Here is a 16,272-nt window from a genome sequence, read left to right on the forward strand (position 1 = left end):
AGCCCCTTGGATCCTAGTCTGCAGATGGTACCACAATGTCTTCCTCAGACAAAATATAACACCGCCCCTTCCTGACACTAAGCCTCACCCTTCTATTCAACTGTCAGAACCTCTATTGTCGCCTTTTGAGAAAGACTGCCAGAGAACTAGCAAGATCTAAAAAAAACAAAAAAACAAAAAAAACAAAGGCTAAAGCTATAGTATATATAAGTAAAGTTTTATATTTCATAATATCAGTAGTTCTCAATTTCTGTATGGCACACAATGCATTGGAGCTTGATATACAACTTTGAAAGTGTCGTTACGTACAGCTTGGATTAGCTTCCAATGCATATCAGAAGAGTGTCCCAAAATCCTAGAATAATATGTGAAAAAGTCATAATGCAACACAAGTTACTGCAATAATTTTTCACTCGTCATGTTCCTCTGTATCAGCCATTGGTTCTTTGTCCTCTGTTTCAGTTTGCTCTGCAATTGTGTTGGCTGAATCGAGGCCTGTGCTATTTTCTTCTGCTGGCTCATCAACCCTCACAGGAGCTTCCAAACCCTCTCCATGTTCTGCTCCTAAAGCAGGTGTCTCAGAGACTTCCTCAGGGTCTGTGGTGCCACTCTTCAGCTGGTCTTCATCTGGTTTTTCTTCACCCACTTCAGTTGCTTCCTCTGTGTCCTTCTGTCTCCCACCCTTAGGATATGAATATATGGGAAAATTATAACAGGTTTACAGAAAAGCCATTTATAACTCATTGTGGTCCCTACATACAGTGGCTGGTTCTTTTTAGATTTGAAGTGAAAATACTTTGGGGCTTGTGTATGATAATTGGAAGCTTAGTGGTTCTTATAGGCAACAGGATATGTCCCCGTTTTCATTCTTTTCATACGTAAGCCTCAATAAGGTTAACAAGAAAAAAAAAAGAGTCTCATTGTGCTCTAAGTTCAAGTTCATCAAACCTTAAATCCGGGAATGAGAATCCACAGTCAGAAGGGAATTTTAAGGCATAAGAGAGAGAGGCTCCAATTCCACTACTCCTAAGGAGTCTTGGTTCCAGTGGGATGGATCTGGGTGGAATACATCAATCAGCAGCCTAGTGAAAATCAATGTGGACTAAATCACAGGAGAGGATGTGAGTGGTGATGGATGGATGACGGCTCATATTGTGGTGCAGCAGGGCTCATCAGGTCTGGGAATCCTCAATAACATGTAAAAAAAAAAAGTGACCACAGCGCAAACATCAATATGAGCATATCTCATTTAATAAAAGCATAAAAGCACACTTACGTATGGGTAAGCAAAGGGCTGCAAAACTGAGAAAATGGTGAAGAGCAGAACAATCAGCACAAATAGCTGCCATGCATGGACTCCGGGACTGCCAGAAGGGGAAAGCAGCATCTGCAGGCTAACTGGACCAAAGTAGCAACCTGTCAGGGCTGGCTTAGCCCTTCCTCCTCTGGGCTGGCCGCTCAGCTGTCGGCTAATTGCCAGCTCTCTTCTCTTTCCACAGTTACCAGCTGTTCCCGATGATGCTCGTCTGACCTGCCTATTTAAAGCCTTCCAGCTCACTTTTTCCTTTGCCTTCGCGTTGGTCACATGACAAGGAACCATCTCCTGCTGTTTGTTTCAAGACTGGCTTGCTGACATCCCTCCTGGCTTCTTATCCTGCTTGTAGTTGCTCTCATTGGATCCCTGACTTCTGGCCTGGCTGATTACCCGATCCGGTTAATGAACTTTGGACTGGCTGACTACCCGATCTGGCTACTGGACTCTGGCTAGGCTTGACTACGCTTTTTTTCTATTTACCTTTTTATTTTTATTAATAAACAAGTGTGATTTGATTGTACTTCTGTCTCAGTCTCTTTCATGTTTTCTGACAGTACGCGAAGGCCATGAATTCAGAAGATACAGTCAATCCACTTGTTGGTAATATTTTTTCCAGATTGGATGAGCAAGATCACCGCATGGATCAGTTTGTCATGGCGTTACAAACGCTCCTGAATCGCACGGCTCACCTGGCTGCTCCGGTACAACTTGAGTCGCAGGCCGCCCCTGCTGTTGCGCCAGTCTCTGTGCAGGCACCAGCCTTGAGTATTTCCTCTATAAGAGGTATGTCTGGTTCTGCTCTGCTTCCCCAGTGATTTGGGGGCGATCCAGTTCAATGCAGAGGGTTTCTCAATCAGGTTGAGATATACTTCGAAATGCTGCCCCAGGCGTTTCCCACGGACAGAAGCAAAGTAGGTTTCGTGATATCTTTGCTTTCCGAGAGAGTCTTGGCCTGGGCTAACCCTCTATGGGAGACGCAAAAACCTGTTGTCTTGAGTTACCCTCAGTTTTAGGCCTCCTTTAAAAGGGTTTTTGACGTTCCCGCACGCTCCGCTTCTGCTGCCAAGTGCCTCATGTCCATCAGAGTACAAGAACTGTTGCCGACTACACCATTGAATTCCGTACTCTGGCAGCAGAGGTTGCTTGGAACAATGAGGCCCTCGTGGCTGCTTTTTCTCATGGTCTTTCGGATTCCATCAAGGATGAGATAGCAGCCCGGGATATACCCACTGAACTAGAGAGCTTGATCTTGTTTGCTATCCTCATTGACTCCAGACACAGGGAAAGACTTTCTCTTAAGGAGCGCTTGCAGAAGCCTCCTGTACGTTTGCCTCCGAGCTTTGTAATCCCACCCATGCCTCCCTCCCCTACCATGCCTCCTGGTACCGAGTTGGTCAGTGAAGATGAACCCATGCACCTGGGCTTCACGCATCTCTCTGCGGATGAGAGAGCCTTCAGGAGGAGGGAGAGACTGTGACTTTATTGTGGCCAGGCAGGTCACTTTTTGAAGTCTTGTCCTAACCGTCCAGGGAACGCCCGAACTTTGAGGTCCTGTCATGGACAAACCTTAGGTGGCGTTGTTTTGTCCCCAGTTATCCAGAAGGATAAGCCCCTGGTTTTAATCACCCTTTCTTGGGCTGAGTCGCCCATCGAGATACAGGCTCTATTCAACTCTGGGGCTGCAGGCCTGTTCATTGATGCTGCATTTGTTTCGCAGCACTCGATTCCGCTGCAGCTGCGTGACACTCCACTTGCCATTGAGGCTCTTGATGGGAGACCTTTACAGCCTGCCCATGTGACTCATGAGACGGTTCCGTTGTCCATGGCCGTAGGGGCTCTTCACCATGAGATAATCCAATTCCAAGTTATTTCCTCATCCAGATTTCCGCTGGTTATTGGTTATCCTTGGTTACAGAGGCACAACCCCTCTTTTGATTGGCTCCGTGCTGAGGTTCTCTCCTGGTCACCACAATGCAGTGAGACATGCTTCCTGAAGGTATCCAAAGTCCTGTGCACCGCTTCACTCCCCTCCCTGCCGGAGGAGTACCTTGATTTTGGCAATGTCTTTGATAAAGGTCAAGCCGGTAGTTTGCCTCCACACCGGCCTTATGATTGCGCAATTGACCTTCAACCTGGTGCCATACCAACTCGTGGCCGGGTTTACCCTTTGTCAGTCTTGGAGGATAAGGCCATATAGAAGTATGTTGCTGATGCACTTTCTCGAGGTTTCATCCGCAAGTCCTCATCTCCTGCTGGTGCTGGTTTCTTCTTTGTGAAAAAGAAGAGCGGTGAACTGAGACCTTGTATAGATTATAGGGGTCTCAATCGTGTCACGATTAAGAATGCCTACCCGATTCCATTGATTACAGAGTTATTTGACCGCCTCAAGGGAGCAACGGTTTTCACAAAGCTTGACCTAAGAGGGGCATACAATCTCGTGCGCATTAAGGAGGGCGACGAGTGGAAAACTGCGTTTAATACCAGAACAGGCCATTATGAATACCTGGTAATGCCTTTTGGCCTTTGTAACGCCCCGGCAGTTTTCCAGGAATTTATTAACGATGTCCTCCGAGATTTGTTGCAATTGTGTGTGGTAGTTTATCTTGATGATATCCTCATATTTTCCAAGTCCCTGGAGAGCCAGCACACAGATGTCTGTCGTGTACTTCAGAAACTAAGAGAGAACAATCTCTATTGTAAACTATTGTAAACTGGAGAAGTGCGAGTTCCATCATTAACAGGTTACATTCCCATACATGGACCCAGAGAAACTGTCGGCAGTCCTACAGTGGCCTCGACCCGTGGGTTTACGTTCTCTGCAGCGTTTCCTGGGCTTTGCCAACTACTATCGGAAGTTTATTTGTAACTTCTCGTCTCTGGTCAAGCCTCTGACTGATATGACCAGAAAGGACGGTAACCCACAGAGTTGGTCTCCGGAGTCCATTAAGGCCTTTGAGACTCTCAAGGCTGCCTTTGTTTCTGCTCCTGTGTTGGCACATCCTGATCCTACGTTGCCTTTTATCCTAGAAGTTGATGCTTCTGAGACTGGAGTTGGCGCCCTTCTGTCTCAACGTCCTAACTCTGAGAGCGATATGCATCCGTGTGGCTACTTTTCCAAGAAATTGTCACCTGCTGAGTGCAATTATGAGATTGGTGACAGAGAACTGTTGGCGATCATTTTAGCCCTGAAAGAATGGAGACGTCTCTTTGAAGGTACCACTGTGCCCCTTCTTATAATTACTGACCATAAGAATCTTACATTCTTGTCTGAGGCTAAGCGACTCTCTCCCAGAAGGGCACGATGGGCTCTTTTCTTTTTGAGCTTTAATTACATTGTCTCATTCTTACCCGGTACTAAGAATGTAAGGGCTGATGCCTTGTCACGCCAATTTTCCTCCACTTCCAAGTCGGAGTCGGTTCCTATGATTCCTCCTGAATCGTATCTTGGCTACGGTTCGCACCAGTCTTACTTCTCCTTTGGGTGACAAAATTCTTGCTGCTCAGGCCCATGCTCCTCCTGATAAACCTTGTGACCTCTGCTTTGTCCCAGAGAGTCTCCGTACTGCAGTGCTCCAGACTTACCATTCTCCCAAGGCAGCTGGCCATCCTGGGAAGAATCAACTCATTTACGGGCTGATGTTACTGCCTTCGTAGCTGCCTGTCCCGTGTGTACTCAGAGTAAGACTCCACGACACCTTCCAGTGGGCCTCCTACAACCCATACCCAATGGAGAGAGGGCCTGGACTCACCTGTCTATGGATTTCATTGTGGAATTGCCCAAGTCCCAAGGCAACACTGTTATCCTTATGGTGGTTGACCGGTTCTCAAAGATGTGTCATTGTATTCCACTTAAGAAGTTGCCCACCTCTAAGGAACTGGCTTCCATTTTTGCCTGGGAGATCTTTTGCTTACATGGGCTACCCAAGGTGATTGTCTCGGATAGGGGCAGTCAGTTTGTCTCCCGGTTCTGGCGAGCCTTTTGTGCACAGTTGGGAATCCAGCTTGCGTTCTCTTCTGCGTATCACCCGCAGTCTAATGGGGCCGCAGAATGAGCCAATCAGTCCTTGGAGCAATTCCTACGTTGCTATATTTCTGAACATCATAACAACTGGTCTGACCTATTACCTTGGGCAGAGTTTGCTCACAACAGTGCCTTGAATTCTGCCTCCCGATTGTCTCCATTTATGGCGAATTATGGTTTCCAACCTTCCATGTTGCCTGACTCGTTTGTTCCGCAGAGTATTCCTGCGTTAGAGGAGCATCTCCGTGGTCTTCATTCCACTTGGGTACAAGTACAGGAGGCTTTGCGTCATGCTAATGATAGGTGCAGAATCCATGCTGACCACAGACGCCTGCCTGCGCCTTCCTACCAGGTTGGGGACAGGGTCTGGCTGTCATCTCGCAACCTCCGGCTTCGTGTTCCCTCACTGAAGTTTTCACCTCGGTTTATTGGGCCTTTCCGTATCCTTTGCAGGATTAACCCAGTAGCTTAGGCGTTGGACCTTCCTCCTAGTATGCGCATCTCAAATGTATTTCATGTCCCCTTATTGAAACCGTTGGTCTGTAACCGATTTACCACCTCGGTGCCACATCCTCACCCTATTCAGGTTGAGAACCATGAGGAGTATAAGGTACAATACATTTTTGACTCCTGTAGGTTCCGTGGGCGCATACAGTACCTGGTGCATTGGAAGGGGTACGGTCCGGAGGAACGCTCTTGGGTTTCATCCTCTGACGTACATGCCCCTGTCCTCCTCCATAGACGGTTTCCCCTCAACCCTGGTGGCCCTCCGAGGGAGAGTGGTCATTGAGGGGGGGGGGGGGTACTGTCAGGGCTGGCTTAGCCCTTCCTCCTCTGGGCTGGCCGCTCAGCTGTCTGCTAATCGCCAGCTCTCTTCTCTTTCCAGTTACCAGCTGTTCCCGATGATGCTCGTCTGACCTGCCTATTTAGGTGGGAGAGTGAATTGATTATAACAGATTAAAATGGGCCAAACAACTGGTAGGGATGGCATGGCAGCTATTTGTGCTTTCTGTTCTGCTCTTCACCATCTTTACAGTTTTGCAGCCCTTCGCTTACCCATATGTAAGTGTGCTTTTATGCTTTTATTAAATTATATATGCTCATATTGATGTTTGCGCTGTGGCCACATTTGTTTTTTATATGTCAATAAGGTTAACACCTTTAGCAAAAATTCTACAAATTGTACAGATACAGTATAGAAACAAAGCAAGATCCACATGCAGACCTGATAACTTAGGTCATTGATGCTCATTAATTTTCAGAGCATTGAGAAATAAAGCAGAATAACCCATAATAACCAATCAGAAATGTGTGTTTTTGTTGAATAATCCTGAATACGTTGGCTCTGAACTGGTATGTACAGCGGGAGAAGGAGTACAAAAGATACCTTTGTTTATTATTAGTTATGCATTATGCATAAGTGAACAAGCAAATATTTTTTAGGGATTTTATTTGTTCTTTACTCAAAATTAAAATCAATGTAGGAGTAAATAAAAGGTATAATTTACAAACTATGTACTACAAAAGTCAGTCCAAACATTTGGCTTACCTGAAACTAGGGCTGAAACAACTAATCGATTAATCGACAACTAATCGGTTATGAAATTAATCGATTACTATTTTCATAATCGATTAATGGGCCACTAACATAATGGGGTTAAAAAAATCTAAAATTAGCCCTTTATAGTACAAAATGAGCAAATTGCTACTGTAAATATTACTTTCACTGACCCATAGTAAAAAATTAACCCCTTACAGTAGCGACTATTTGCTCTTTTTGTACTCATTTTATTTTTTTTAACCCCATTATTTTACTAAGCATCTCAGGCCTGGGTCACACCTCTGTTTTTTGGTGCTTTTTGCAGAAACGCACTACAGTTCATTTACATGGTTTTCTGTGGGACACGTTCACATCCATGATTTTTTTCAGCTGCTGCGTATTTAGAAAAGATAAGGACTTTTTTTAACGCAAAACCGTGCTTTTTTGTTTTTTTGCCTCAATATACTTCAATGGAGAAGCTGCAGAAAAGCATGTAATAATGCATTTTTGCGGCAATTTGTGTTTTTAATCTGCCCACAAATTGGGCAAAAAAAATATGTAAAAATGCAAATCGCAGCAAAATTACCATTTTTTTTAAGGTTATTAACCGATTATTCGATTAATCAAAACAATAATCGGCCAACTAATCGATTATGAATATAATCGTTAGTTGCAGCCCTACCTGAAACTATGGCACGTTTCATCATAAATTGAAATAGCTTAATAGTCTGGGTAGCTATATTGTTTCAAATCCTGCTTACAGAGCCTTTTTTTAAATGGTCAATGGCTAATATGCAATGCTCTTTAAGTAAACTAGTGAGTTCACCTTAAAGAGGAACACTACAGTCTGCTCACATAATTGGTAATAAAAACATCTTTGCCAACATCTCTAAAGCTTCCCTCCAATCACTTTGCATATTATTTGATACCATATTTATCGGCGTATAACACGCATCCCAAGTTTAGGAGGGCATTTTAAGGAAAAAAACTTTTAGGAGGGAAGTTTAAGGAAAAAAAAAACTTACATTTAAATGCTCATCAATGAAGCCTTATCAGTGTCCATCTGCAGCCTTGCCCATCATTGCACAATGATCAGTGCCATTTGCATCCTTGCCCTTGCAGCCTTGCTCAGTGTCATTTGCAGCCTTGCCCTTGCAGCCTTGCTCAGTGTCATTTCCATGTGGCATGTAAATAGCCTTGCCCAGCACCGTTTGTAGCCTTGCCCAGTGTTTAAGTTTCCCGCCGCCGAGATAGACAGAGCCTGTGTACTGTCTACACAGTACAGTCGGCTCTGTCTTTTTCGGCAGTGCTCGCTCCAGAGACAGCAGGAAGGCGGGCAGCGAGCGGAGCGGAGCGAGCCGGAGCACTCGGCTCTGTCTTTTTCGGTGGCGCTCGGTCTTTTTCGGCAGCTCTCTGTATTTTCTTCGCTGGAGCTCAGTATTTTTTGGCTCCCAGACAGTAGGGATCAGCGTATAACACGCACCCACGATTTCCCCCCGATTTTAAGGGGAAAAGATAAATACAGTATATACTGTGATTCTGTACTTGCCAAATTTGCTGCAGAAATCTCCCTCCACTGAGTCTGGCTGCAGCCACTTTAAAGCGGGGTTCCACCCTAAAGTGGAACTTCCGCTCATCGGAACCCTCCCCCCCTCCGGTGTCACAGTTGCCACCTTTCAGGGGGGAGGGGGGTGCAGATACCTGTCTAAGACAGGTATTTGCACCCACTTACAGGCATTGACTCCCACGGGAGTCTATGCTGTTTCCTGTCCCGCCATGCTGTCTGTTGGTACACACACGGGTGGGTCCCAGAGACAGTGCGGACCATACCTAGTGCGCTGCGCGACTCGCGCATGCGCAGCAGGGAACCGGGAAGTCAAGCCGCAGCGCTTCACTTCCTGATTCCCTCACCTAGAATGGCAGTGGCAGCAGCCGAGAGCCGAGCCATCAATCGGTCCCAGCTGCCAACATTGCTGGACCCTGGGACAGGTGAGTGTCTATTTATTAAAAGTCAGCAGCTGTAGTATTTATAGCTGCTGGCTATTAATATTTTTTTTTGTAGGTGGATTCCCTCTTTATCTGTGGGCAGCTGAAGCTGCTGCCTGTTCAACTGCTGGATTTACACAGACACATGGAGGCACACCTCCAGCTTTCATTGGCCCTCTTATGACTCACCCCCCTCCCTTCCTGGCAATCTCTCACAAGAGTGAAAGAGAGAGCTGTGCATGATGTCATAAGCCTAGGCTTTTTACCAGACAAGAAACAGGAAGTGGGCTGTATAAGGTATTTACTGGCAGAAAAAAAAATGTTTTACTATTCAAAGTTAAAACAACAAGAGCAGAAGATTTAATAGATGGAAAGTTGAAAAAATGACTGAAGTTCCACTTTAAACTTGTTGTAAACCTCAGACATGAAATATGAACAAAGCATATCCCTCTATTGTGTACTTGTCTCAATTAAGAGCATTAAGTGCCATTTCTGTCTACTGCCTCATTGCTCTGCTATCAGTCACTTTTGACAAGTTTTCCCTGACACAGCGAAAAAAGGTGACATGGGAGGCAGCTCCAGCTGATTGACAGCCTCAGCTTTGTTCCCATGTGCTGTGTGAAGGGGGGTGTGTCCTTTCCCTCCAATCAGCTCCAAAACCTCTCCTCACTGAGCTCTGCAGAGTGTAACTTCAGCTCTCTGCCAACTGGTTTTCTGAACTCTCAGATGAGCTTTAAAATTCAGCACTTAAATTTGAATGAACGATTGAGGAGAAGAATTTGCTGTAGATAAACAAGTACAAATTATGTAGGAGGATTTTTTTCATCTCTGTGTATCACCTGAGGCAAGTCACTTCAATGGGTATATGTATGGCCTCATTCTCATGAGGCAGATGCGCTCAGCGGAGTCTGCCAGCTCAGCAGGAGATTTCTCTGTTGATCTCCGCTGATCTGGCGGATGACAGGTCCGTCTCTGCTCACTGAGCGGGGAGGGACCTGTCAGAGCGCCGCTGATTCCTATGGAGGGATCGGACATCATCAGATCTCATCCTATCCACCAGAACGGATGCAAAACATATCGCCATAAGTCTAATTTTAGCGGATCGGATGTCAGTGGACATGGTCACCGCTGACAACCGTCGCTCCATAGACCTGCATGGAGTGTCTGTTAAGGTCAGCCGTGAAAAGGCCCTGTGAAAGGGGCCTAAGGCTTTACAACCCCTTTAACTTATATGGAGGCCCTGGGTCCACAGAGCTTGCAATTCCAGGTGCCAGCATGCATGCTCAGATTACAGTGGGGCAAAAAAGTATTTAGTCAGCCACCAATTGTGCAAGTTCTCCCACTTAAAAATATGAGAGGCCTGTAATTGTCATCATAGGTATACCTCAACTATGAGAGACAAAATGTGGAAACAAATCCAGACAATCACATTGTCTGATTTTTGAAAGAATTTATTTGCAAATTATGGTGGAAAATAAGTATTTTGTCAATATCAAAAGTTCATCTCAATACTTTGTTATATATCCTTTGTTGGCAATGACAGAGGTCAAACGTTTTCTGTAATGCCGCGTACACATGATCGGAATTCTCGCCGGAAAAAGCTCTGCTGGTTTTCCCGACGGAATTCAGCTCAAGCTGTCTTGCCTACACACGGTCACATCAAAATCCGATCATTTATAACGCGGTGACGTACAACATATACGTCGTGACTAGAAAAAGGAAGTTCAATAGCTTCTGTCTCGTAGTTGAATCTGAGCATGCGTGATTTTTGGCGTGTCGGAAATTGCATGCACATGATCAGAATTACCGATAGAAAGTTTTTCCGTCGGGAAAATTGAGAACATGCTATCAATTTTTGGCTGGCGGAAATTCGGACAGCTAAATTCCGATGGAGCATACACATGGTCGCATTTTCCGATGAAAAGCTCTCATCGGTCTTTTTCTGGCCGGAATTCTGATCGTGTGTACGCGGCATTAGTCTTCACAAGGTTGTCACACACTGTTGCTGGTATGTTGGCCCATTCCTCCATGCAGATATCCTCTAGAGCAGTGATGTTTTCGGGCTGTCACTGGGCAACACAGACTTTCAACTCCCTCCAAGTTTTTCTGTGGGGTTGAGATCTGGAGACTGGTTAGGCCACTCCAGGACCTTGAAATGCTTCTTATTAAGCCACTCCTTTGTTGCCCGGGCGGTGTGTTTGGGATCATTGTCATGCTGAAAGACCCAGCCACATTTCATCTTCAATGCCCTTGCTGATGGGAGATGATTTGCACTCAAAATCTCACGATACATGGCCCCATTCAATCTTTCATGTACACGGATCAGTCGTCCTGTTCTCTTTGCAGAGAAACAGCCCCAAAGCATGATGTTGCCACCCCCATGCTTCACAGTAGGTATGGAGTTCTTTGGTTGCAACTCAGCATTCTCTCTCCTCCAAACACGATGAGCTGTGTTTCTACCAAACTGTTCTATTTTGGTTTCATCTGACCATATGACATTCTCCCAATCCTCTTCTGGATTATCCAAATGCTCTCTAGCAAACATCAGACGGGCCCGGACATGTACTGGCTTAAGCAGGGGGACACGTCTGGCACTGCAGGATCTGAGTCCCTGGCGGTGTAGTGTGCTACTGATGGTAGCCTTTGTTACGTTGGTCCCAGCTCTCTGCAGGTCATTCACTAGGTCCGTCTGTGTGGTTCTGGGATTTTTGCTCACCCTTCTTGTGATCATTTTGACCCCACAGAGTGAGATCTTGCATGGAGCCCCAGATCGAGGGAGATTCAGTGGTCTTGTATGTCTTCCATTTTCTAATTATTGCTCCCACAGTTGATTTCTTCACACCAAGCTGCTTGCCTATTGCAGATTCAGTCTTCCCAGCCTTGTGCAGGTCTACAATTTTGTTTCTGCTGTCCTTCGACAGCTCTTTGGTCTTCACCATAGTGGAGTTTGGAGTGTGACTGTTTGAGGTTGTGGACAGGTGTCTTTTATACTGATAACAAGTTCAAACAGGTGCCATTAATACAGGTAATGAGTGGAGGACAGAGAAGCCTCTTAAAGAAGAAGATACAGGTCTGTGAGAGCCAGAAATCTTGCTTGTTTGTAGGTGACCAAATACTTATTTTCCACTATAATTTGCAAATAAATTCTTTCAAAAATCAACGTGATTGTCTGCATTTGTTTCCACATTTTGTCTCTCATAGTTGAGATATACCTATGATTACAGGCCTCTCTCATCTTTTTAAGTGGGAGAACTTGCAGAATTGGTAGCTGACTAAATACTTTTTTGCCCCACTGTATCTCCAAAGTAGCTGGGTACTCCGGAATCTGAGAAGCTACAAATCAACCCATAGGTAACCAGCCAAGCTGATTAGCATAATACAACCTAAATCCAACAAAGTAATAATTGATAAACAAATGTTTTTTTTTCATGGAGAGTACTTACTGTTGCCAGACTTTCATCTATCTCTTCTACGGTAGGTAATTTTGGTGCACCAAATTTCTCGGTAAGTTCGGCTATGGTTTTTTGGGGATGCTCTTCAGAAGCCATTTTCTGCAAAATAAATACACATGGTAGTCATTTGTATATGTTAAGACATTAACAAGAAAAATTAGGGATGCACCGATATATCAGCCCCTGAAAAGTATCCGCCGAAAATAGGGTTACCTGTGTTTTCCTCAATAGCCCCAAGGGATATCAATCCACATTGTGTGTGCCAAATACCCGTTTCTTACTCAGGTATTAACCTGTAAAAGTAGCAGTGACATCACCACTGTGTTGTACATAATTGGTGCAGAGAGCAGAGCTGTGGGAGGGGCCCAAAAGGCCTAACCTACTACATGTTGTCATCAGAAAACCACAGGAGGGGCAGAGACAAGACCAGTCACTACGCACATGATTTGAGAGCAGCAATGACTGGTCTTCATTACAGGAAGCTCCTGCACAGAGGCAAGCTTGGGTTACTGAAAAGATCTGAACGAAATGCTCAAAGCACACCGAGATTCAAGGGAGAATACAAATGTTGAATGTATTTAGACAATATTTGCTGATCCTGGACCTCAGCTTTAAATGCCCAGGATTTTTGATATTTTTATCTCTAGTCCAAAGACTTCCCATCACACCCTGTCACCACAACAGGAAGTAAAGAGAAATGTCTGCAGTGGGTCAAAGACCAAATCTTACCTTCTGTTCTTCAATCCTTTGTTGAATCAAAATTTCTTCTTCCTTCAGTCTTTCAATCATCTCAAGCTCTTTTCGTGCTTCTTCCTTTTCTTTTTCAAGCTCCTCCCTTTCCAGTTTTCTCTTTAAAAAAATAAATAAAAAAATTGTAGTGTGATTCAAAAAGAAACAAAGTTCAATACCTGGACCTCTCCTAGTGGACTCTCGCCTTCTCTCTACATAGTCCCTCCCCCTGTACTAACTCCTCCTGGAAGTCCTGGTGAGAATGAAATCTGGGGGGATTGGGTGACCTTAGTTTACTTTTCACCCTGTAACAGAAACACTGAAATAAACAAAATCCTAAAAGTGGTTGTAAACCTTTACATATACCCAGTGTAGTGACTGGCCTCAGGTGATACACAGAGATGGAACATATCCTTCTACATAAGCTGTACCTGTTTATCTGCAGTTTTCTGTTCAAAATGCTGAATTTTCTAATGTCTGAGCTTTCACAAAAAGCAGTAAGGAGCCACACACACACACTCACACACCTTCACAGAGCACACAGGAACAGAGCTGAGGCTGTCAATCACAGTCTGTGTGCTGGAGCTCCCGCCCTGTCACCTTTTATTCTTTTGGTGCCATGAAAACTTGTCAGAAGTGACTCATGCCGATAGCAGGGGAACAAAGCAGCAGACAGAAATGACACTTGGGGGGGGGGGGGGGAATTTACTATACCTGGAGCACACAAAATCTGGTGCAGCTGTGTATAGTAACCAATCAGCTACCAGGTTTTATTGTCAAAGCTAAACTGAACAAGCTGAAGTTAGAATTGCTTTAAGAAAGGCCTGGATTATTTCATAATGACACGTACACACGACCGGACTTTTTGACAGCAAAGGTCCAATGGAACGAGTCCGTCGGACAATTTGATCTTGTGTGGGCTCCATCGGACCTTTGCTTGCCAAAAATGCAGCTGACTTTAGAAATAAAACATGTTTTAAATTTTCCCACCGGAACTCCGACGGACAAAAAACGACGCCAGGGCAGCTATTGGCTATTGGCTATGAACTTCCTTATTCTAGTCCGGTCGTACGTCATCACATTCAAATCCTTTGGACTTTGGTGTGATTGTGTGTGGCCAAGTCCGTTCATTTGGAAAGTCTGTTGGAACTCCGCCGAAAGCCCGTTGGAAAGACCGTCGGACCTTGTGCCTTGAAAAGTCCGGTCGTGTGTACGCGGCATTAGTGTACATAATATAACTGGGTAGTTGATCCAAGTAAAATCCGATTGCCTCTCGGGGGATCAGGAAGGAATTCTTTCCCTTGCTTTAGCAGATTGGATCATGCTCTTCTGGGGTTTTTCGCTTTCCTCTGGATCAACTGTGGGTATAGAATTGGGTATTTGGGATTGTATGATATTATTATTATTATTATTATTTTTTGTGGTTGAACTGGATGGACTTGTGTCTTTTTTTCAACCTAACTAACTATGTAACTATGTAGAAGCTGATTGGTTACTATGCACAGCTGCACCAGATTCTGTGTGCACCAGTTTTAGTAAATCTCCCCCTTAGACCCCTTTCACACTGGGGCGTTTCTCAAGCGCTTTAGCGGTAAAAAAAGGGCCTGTAAAGCACCTGAAAGAAGCCTCATCTGCAAACCCAATGTGAAAGCCCGAGTGCTTTCACACTGAGGTGCTGCGCTGGCAGGGCATAAAAAAAAAGTCCTGCAAGCAGCTTCTTTGCAGCGCTTTTGGAGCGATGAATACACCGCTCCTAAAGCGCCCCTTCCCATTGAAATCAATGGGAAGCGCCTGAAAAGCGCATTTGGTATCGCCGCTTTGTGGGCGCTTTTAACCCTTTATTTGGCCACTAGCGGGGGTTAAAAGGAACCCGCTAGCGCTCAAAAACGCTGGTAAAGCGCTGCTACTTTAAGCGTCGCTTTACCAGGGTTTTTTCGGGGTGCTGGCAGTGTGAAAGGTCTCTTAAAGCACTTGGGCTTTCACATTGGGATTGCAGATGAGGCTTCTTTCTTGCACTTTACAGCCGCTTTTTTTTTAATGCTAAAGCACCTGAAAAACACCCCAGTGTGAAAGGGGCCCTGGTTCACACTATTGCAATGCCAGACATCGCATGTAATATAAAAGAGGCCTAAGGGAGCTGACAGCGTCTGTTGTTAAAACAAACCAGTAGGTGTCTGTAATTTACTAATAATGTTGCTACGGTATGCACACTTTGGTTGACATAACAGGTTCACCTTTGTGGGAACTCGTCATGATGAGCTTATGCAATCCTAAATTATAATAACTGCTGAGGCATAGTCATCGAATACTTATGTTAACCCTTTCCTAACTGAAAGTCAGTATTCCGGGGCTAATGAAAAGCTGCAGACCTTCTCAACTGCCTGACCTCACACACTGCCTCCAAGCTCCTGACTGTGCATAACAGTATTCAATAAGAGAACCAATTGTGACGGATCCTATTTAACATTTCATTGTGCATTTTAATAGAACTTAACTTACAATATACAAATTGTGATTTTTCACAATTTTGCAGCTTCTGCCCCACATGTAATATCTGCGTTACAACGTGGCACAAATATGTGCCGCAGAGCTGTGCCTGGTCTGACCAGGAGCAGATTTGCACATCAGGGTGACCCTGTCAATCAGAGGTAAACTGAGCCAGGGGGTGCCACCTCCACCTTTGCCTAATGCTGGGTACATAATGTCTGAAAATCAGCCAGTTCAGCAGCAATCGGACACATTGTGGTCGATTTGCACAGCAGTCTTTCCGACAGACGATCAGATTTTATCAAAACGACCCCTGTCAAAATACAACAGCGCGGGAGATCATTGCACTATCATTGCTTGTGTTGGTATGGTGACCTGTACTAGCTATGAATAAGCTAATTTTAGCGTGAAACGCGTCAGTATTTGTTTCTCAATTGTCTTTATCCCTTTGCTGTTGTGACCTGTATGATGTGAATATTTTTTGAGTGGAAACAATAAAGGCACGATTTATTTTACTTGATCCGGAGTGCGGCTATCCAGAGTTTTTCTGTTCCTTTCTATTTGGTATGGCGACCTGTCAGTTTTTTTTTGTTTTTTTTTATTCAACCCGCTGCGTTGAACGAAAAAAAAAAATATTACAGTGTGAACTGGACTTAAAGTGCTTGTAAACCCTTACCGATACCCAGTAAAGTGATTGGCCCTAAGTGACACACAGCCATGAAAAAAACAAGACAAATCCTCC

At 44.8% G+C, this 16,272-nt stretch overlaps 1 protein-coding gene across 1 annotated transcript in view; it reads right to left on the bottom strand.

Annotated features, from left to right (window-relative positions):
• Positions 1–201: 201 nt before the first annotated feature.
• The window catches only part of LOC143930537 (DPY30 domain-containing protein 1-like), a 60,273-nt gene continuing 44,202 nt past the window's right edge, over positions 202–16,272 (bottom strand). Inside the window, exons 3-5 of the mRNA XM_077454908.1 lie at positions 13,044–13,163; positions 12,306–12,413; positions 202–682 (exon numbers count right to left, since the gene is read on the bottom strand). Of these exons, the coding sequence (XP_077311034.1) occupies positions 410–682; positions 12,306–12,413; positions 13,044–13,163 (501 nt within the window). The 3' untranslated portion in view covers positions 202–409. The remainder of the gene's footprint in view (positions 683–12,305; positions 12,414–13,043; positions 13,164–16,272) is intronic.

This window comes from Lithobates pipiens, unplaced genomic scaffold (assembly GCF_037356315.1).
Source record: "Lithobates pipiens isolate NorthernLeopardFrog02 unplaced genomic scaffold, aLitPip1_a1.2 Scaffold_25, whole genome shotgun sequence".
NCBI classification, from domain to species: Eukaryota; Metazoa; Chordata; class Amphibia; order Anura; family Ranidae; genus Lithobates; species Lithobates pipiens.